Here is a 6681-nt window from a genome sequence, read left to right as displayed (position 1 = left end):
AGTACCATGAGAGAGAGAGAGAGAGAGAGAGAGAGAGAGAGAGAGAGAGAGAGAGAGAGAGAGAGAGAGAGAGAGAGAGAGGAAAGAAAGATATGTTAATGTCTATGGAAGGCCATATTGGCCTATGAGACAAATCTATATACAACAAGTCCATGTCTTGAGCATCATGGAAAGAAAAACTGAAATGAAAAGCTAATCCTAGTCATATGTAGCTCACTATGCAGTGATTGAGAAAGAGAGATGGAATAGTGAAAAATACATAGATCATCACTAGTTCTAATAAGTTCAAATAGGGTTTCTTTGCTCAAGGCAAGGTATCTTTTATTTATAGCATGACTTAATGGAACCATGTTTGGGATGCCCTTTTATTTATAGCATGAATTAATGGAACCATGTTTGGGATGCCCTTTTCATCTATAAGTCAAAGCTTTGAGTGATTTGTAATTGTCTTTACAAAGCTTGAGTGATTTGTAATTGACATTACAAACCAATGATCGGGGTGTGTGCAAAAAATAATTAAGTATCTAATTGCTCCCATGATCAATGTATTGTCTATGGCATGAATTGATGAGTTGAGACCAACATTAAGATGAGCGTTAATTGATGGCACATAGTAATGACATACTTAGGGCCATGCACACATGACTCGCCACTTCTAGGTTGATAAATTCCTACCTACTATTGGTAGAAGTTGTAGTTTTAAATGATGGTTCTCATTAGCTTCTTATAAATTGCATCAACTATGAGACAATTTCAAAGCATATGAGCATTTTTTATGGATCTCCTTAATTATGAGATGATTTCAAAGCATATGCATTTTCTATGGATCTCCTGAATTATGAGATGATTTCAAAGCATATGCATTTTCCATGGATCTCCTGAATTATTTAAGCACTGAGATAATTTCAAAGCATATGCATTTTCTATGGATCTCCTGAATTATTTAAGCACTAAGATAATTTCAAAGCTTTTGCCACATGTTGCGTAAAGAAGAAGTTGAAAAAGTCAAGGATCAATTGAAAGATGTATTGGTTAGCATTTCAATAGGTCATAAACATTATAAACATTAAGTGGAGTAGGACCCATTTATGATTAAATATGGGCCATGCTCGTACCTAAGCTAACTTTAAAGTACGCGTTTCTTCTATAAATTTTAAATGATTTAACTTAAATTGCTTCTTTCAGCGTCTCTCTTGCAGCTCCCTCAGCTACAATCATGGCGGAAGATCCAGGTTTGAGACCGGGTTTAGCAAAATTTTTGGACTAAAATTTACGTTAATTTGTCTTTCTTGCACGCCGCCAAATTGCATTTAAGACCAGATTAGTGCTCTAATCAGCCGTTCTTGGGGTCTAATCAAGATCGGAGTGCTCTGAGAAGAAAGCAATAAGACTTGTTTTCTTGTGTTGAGCAGCGGCATCTCCGTGTATGGTGGCCTAAAAGGTTATGTTAATCGTGGTTAAATTTCAGTGTTAGTTTTTGAGCAGCACATGGGATGGTGGCCTAGTAGGCTATGTTGATCATGGCTAAGGTTAGTGTTAGTTTTTGGCATGTAGGGTTGTGTAGAGATGTTGCAAGCATAGAGAGTAGGATTTGGAAAAATCTCATACAGCACCCTCACTAGGTCTCAATGACCTGCCACTAGAGCAGAGAAGATTCAGGACCTTGCCAACCAGGCCTGATTAATGGCCTGGCTATTGTGTGGGATCAGAGGCTTTTAATTAGGTAGTTTTTTGTATGCTCTCAAGCAAAGCCTTGCTGTCGAGCTGTTTTCTTGCATGAATCAGTTTGAATCTTACTTTAAGGTGTTCCAGACAAAAGAGAAAGCTAGGGTATTTCAGATTTTCATTCTTTTGCGTGGAGACACGCTGTGGAGTTTTTGAAATGGATGACACAGACGTATGTGACCTACATGTTGTAGTGTTTTGCAGTTGAACTCCAGCAGCACTCTCTTCATCCTCAGAGTGTGAAGCAGGCTCAAATGAATTGAATAGAAGGAGCGAGACAGTTGTGTTGGTGCTCGATTAGAGAAGTTAGATGAGAACTCTTGCACAAAGGTATGAGCCAGTTGTTGGGAGCACTGTAAAGAAGTGACAAGCGTCTTCATCCAAGCCAGCCCAACAGCCTGAGCAGAAGCCCAACAGTAGAAAGAAGAAGATAAGATGAATTCAGGCAAGGAGAATGGGAGGAGGAGATGGAAAACCACTTCAAAAACAGATGCTTCAATTGTCTTGAAGTGGGCCATTCCTAATTGTTTCAAAGCTTCAAGACTAGGTCACATAGCAGGTAGAGAGCATATCAGGCACTGATGGAAGTCAGCACAGTTGTGTCTCCATGAGTTTCAGTTAAGCAGGAGGGATTTTCCACAGCAAGATGATTCCACGTGAAGGAGACCTTCAAATGTTTGGACAATTTGTCCACATCTTTGAGTGCCTCATGGACATGCTTTCTGGTTGCAGCCAATATCTTGGCAAGGTTAGAGGTAGGCTATGGCCTGTATGGGTTGTTTGGGCAGCCTAAATGGTGCTTGGACGCGCCCAGGACATGTGCCCATGGATGGGACACCTTTGGGGCATGGTTTGGACACAAAATATGACCTTTTGGACATTGTTTTGTGGGTTGAAAAGGGAAACCGACTTTCCCCACTTGTAGCCTATAAAAGGAGGCATTAGGCACTTCAGTATAGATCCATTTGCTAAAGTTTGCAAGACCAGAAGCAAGGCAGCAAGGGCATGTTTGTGGATCAACAGGGCTACTTCTCTTGTGTGTTAGCAAGTGAAGGATGACAAGAGTCTTTGGTATGCATAATAGGATAGCATGTATGAATTGGATCTAAGTCTAGATCCAAGAAACATTGTACATATTCATGTTTTGGAATATACAACAGATTAGGGGTACATCTCTTGTCTTTTGTGTGTTTGCTAAACATAGGATTAGTGTTAATTTAATTTAAAATTTTTACGTAAGTTTTTTGCTCAATTTCAGCATAGTATAGTAGTTTAGATTTCAGCCTAGCGTGGTCCTAGGGAGTCTAGGAAACATTTATAGGGTTAGGATTTGTAGGCTGATTGGTGTAGAAAAACAACACAAGCAACTCTCCATGGCAGATATAGAGCTTGTTCTTCAGCTTAAGTCCGAGTTAAAGATTTGGGAGCAGACCATTAAGAATATGTTCTTCATAACAAGAGGAGATGAGCTCATGGAGTGGAATGATGAGCGATAGGAGTGTTAGGAGAACTAGTTGGCAATTTGTCACAGAGATCGAAGCTCGAGAAGCATAATCGGCAAAAGTTGACGAAGTACCACAAAAGAGTGGCAGATTCACCCGAGGTTGAAACTCCCCTTACATCACCGGAGGTTGAAACTCCCCTTACAGGAGGGGAAGTCACAATGGTGCCCGAGAGCTTCCAATACAAGAGGTGGCACAAGATGCAGTCTCCCGAGTCCCAAGAAAGAAGTGGACTGGTGGAAGGCTCGGAGGAAGAGCCCGAGTTAGAACCGATACCCAAGGAGACTATGCTCAAGATGGATCATAAAGGTGAGGAGTCAAAAGCTTGTCACAAAGACACGCCTGAGGATGAGTTGCCGAGCCTACAGATTGGCCACACAAGGAATTCGTGAGTAGAGAGGACTCTAGATAAGAAGAGTATGAAGCATGGAAGCCGAGATCATCAAGGAAGGTAGATAGCATGACAATAGAGGTCATGGCAGGAAGGATAATTGCTATGACAGAATCACCTAGGGTTGAGGAGCAACCCAAGACCGAGAGCGTTGGCCCGAATGAGGGAGAGCTTCCAAGACAAGAGGAGCTCCTAGGAGACGCGATCACAGAAGAAGGTGTTTCTGAGAAGGAATCATTAGATCTCGAGAGCTAGCATATTCCGAGTAGGTGGATCTTTTCGAATCCCGTGTGGTGAACGATAAGATCAGCCCAATAGACCTCGTGGATCTCTTTGAATCTTGTATGGAGGCCGATGAGGTCAGCTCGACAGTTTTCGAGGAGTTTCAGAAGAGTCTCTGAATCCAATGAGGAGAAGGATGAAGTTTAGCAGTCATGTGAATCACATCTGAGTGCCACATGGACATATGCTTCCTTGTTTGCAACCAATATCTTGGCAACATAAGAGGCAAGATATGACATGTTTGAGGCTGTTTTGGTAGCCTAAATGGTGCCTGGATGTGCCTAGGACATGCGTCCATGGATGGGACACGTTTGGGGAATAGTTTGAACACAAAATATGACTTTTTGGACGTTGTTTTATGCGACACACCTACGAGTATGCAGGGCACAACGGGACATCATATAGTAACCAACATGCAAAGTTGAACAACGTGGGTGACATGTGGCAGTGCCACATGGCCATAATGACGTGGTAGCCGGGTATAGGTGGTCGACAACAATACTACTGGGCTGACTAGGAGCATTGGTGCATTTATATACGTGGGTAGCCAAATCGTCATAAGCAGTTTATTCTTGTAGATTACTAGTGTGAATTGAAGAAATAGAGGGAGCGTTTTATGCAGAAACATGGCGAATCAATAACCGACTATCTTGCTCGTTTCTGGAAGCTTTTGCTCATGCTCCCAGCGGTTAGAGCAGGAAAGATTGCCTTGCTTCTTGAAGGAAGCAAGGCAATGGCATCTGCAGCATAACAGGGGAACCATGACTTTAGAAGAAGCGGAGGAGCAATCCGAGGAGAAGGCTTCTTCAGAACCGGAGGATGAGTGTGAAGGAGATGCACGTGTACGCGTCTTGGTTTTTTTTTTTTTTCCATTTCTCGGGTCGAGCACACACTGAGGGTGCTTCATTGCATTAGGCCATATGTACAAGCAGAGGAAAATTTTAGCCAGGTCTTTGAGGGAGAGTCTTCAATAGTTGCCGTTTGCGCTAAGTGGAGAATCTTTGGCTTTAGTGGCGGTCGCTTTAGTTTCTGGGGTCATTTAGGAGGACTCTTCTCACCTACCGTTTGCACTGGGTGGAGTATCTTCAATGTTTGATGTCATGGAGGCACCACAGGAGGACATGTCTTTAGATTTATCTTCGTCCTGGGAGGATAGACCGGTTGGTATCTTCACAGAACACAAATTTCTTGGAGACTGTATTGACAACAACTGGTGTTTTGACTTTGGTGTATTAGCGAATGTAGAACTTGGAGTACGTTCCACATGTTACATGCACTGAAGTTGACCGTGGTAACACTCAATACAGCCTTCTTTAAACCTTTATTTTGGTGAGATTTTTAGCATCCATTCATTGAGTAGAGAGAGAGAGAGAGAGAGAAGAGAAAGTAGACGACACAGTATTGGGTCCCAAATTCCCACTGAACCCCCCCCCCCCCCCCCCCCGCCCCCCCCCGCGCCCCACCACTCCCCTGGGTAAGTAGGAGTAGCTTATATTACTTTTTGGGAGAATTGCTGTACAATGCTCGAGAACAAGAGCCATGATTGCCCAACGCAAGGACGAGGAGGACCGTACGTCGGCTGAGAATCCACCAATCCAAGGGCATTGTAGAAGACTCTTCTAGGCCACTAATGCAAGTCCAGGATAGTTGTAGGACTGCAACTTAATACTGCTGCCCATGCTGTTGTGGCCGACTGCCATCTGTCCACGACTTGCTGCTCCATGGTTTCCTTTGCTGGTCGACGAGAGCATGAATGTTCCCTCATGCTGTTGGCTGGCTCTTTTTGTGGTTCAGGGCTGTAAACAGCCTCAACTAGGCTGCCAACTGAAGCATATAGCCATGGGATGGCCTTTGGTTGGCCCATAGGCATGCCTTACTAGCCTCTACGTAAGCTAATGCTTCTGATGCAAAACCTAAGCTATGGTTGACTGCGACATGCACTTATCTGATTGGGGTTCCCCAAGTGGGTTAAGAGGACTGATTCTAGACTGACTTCTATGTGACCTACGTAGCTCGTGCCTATTTGTCCTTGGGGTGAGGGCTCACAATGGGGTCACAAATGTTCCTAAAAAGGTACTATTTTTGTACAAATGTTTGCACTAATGATGATGCCAGTGTGTCACTGTGAACCCCAGTGCACGGTGCACATGACATTCCCTCTTGCTCAGCTTGGCGGTAGGTTCATGGCTTCCAAGTAGTCCGCCAATAACTGGGCCTGAAAGCTTCATGGGTTCCTTGGTCCTTGAACTTCGTTTAAAACTGGCTAATTCTTTAACTGGAACCATGCTTCTGTCTGTGGAGAAGAAGTCGTTCTGGCTCTACGACTTTTGTCTTGTCGATCATATGTGGTTGTTGCTCTTCTGATACATCTTGCAATGTTGGACCTACATATGGCTTCAACCAAGAAACATGAAAGACATTGTACATAGTCCAACTTTCTGGCAACTTTAACTTCGAAGAGATGTCACTTAACTTCTGAATGGCTGGAAAAGGGCCGAAACTACGAAATGAAGGCTAGAACTGGCGACCAAATGCTACTTCATATGGCGTTTGGCCAATGTTAGATGAGTATCATTCAGGATTGCCTGTATCAGCGGAAGATATTGTTCCCATTTGGATTGTCGATCATGGTAGTACGATTTGAGAACGTCAAAGGCCAATTAATTATATATCTCTGTTTGGCCATTTGTCTGTGGATGGAATGCACTGAGTCCCAAAGTTATCAAACAATGCTCTCCAAAAATGGAACGTGAACTTCGGATCTCTATTTAATGTGATTGT

At 43.2% G+C, this 6681-nt stretch overlaps 1 protein-coding gene across 4 annotated transcripts in view; it reads left to right on the top strand.

The window, feature by feature from the left end:
• The first annotated feature begins 1051 nt into the window (after positions 1–1051).
• LOC147609706 (vacuole membrane protein KMS1-like) overlaps positions 1052–6681 on the top strand; it is a 41367-nt gene continuing 35737 nt past the window's right edge. For 2 of the 4 annotated variants that reach the window (XM_086786709.1, XM_086786708.1), the window contains exon 1: positions 1760–2284. In XM_086786709.1, coding sequence (XP_086642835.1) covers positions 2161–2284 — 124 coding nt within the window. In that variant the 5' untranslated portion in view covers positions 1760–2160. Of the gene's footprint in view, positions 1245–1759; positions 2285–6681 lie in introns of those variants that run through there. The other 2 variants (XM_086786711.1, XM_086786710.1) reach the window with 2 other exon arrangements.

Source organism: Cibotium barometz, chromosome 50, assembly GCF_041138505.1.
Source record: "Cibotium barometz isolate CiBa-2024 chromosome 50, ASM4113850v1, whole genome shotgun sequence".
In the NCBI taxonomy this organism is placed as follows: domain Eukaryota; kingdom Viridiplantae; phylum Streptophyta; class Polypodiopsida; order Cyatheales; family Cibotiaceae; genus Cibotium; species Cibotium barometz.
The sequence above is the reverse complement of the archived record's forward strand: the minus strand, read 5'-3'. Positions and strand labels throughout refer to the sequence as shown.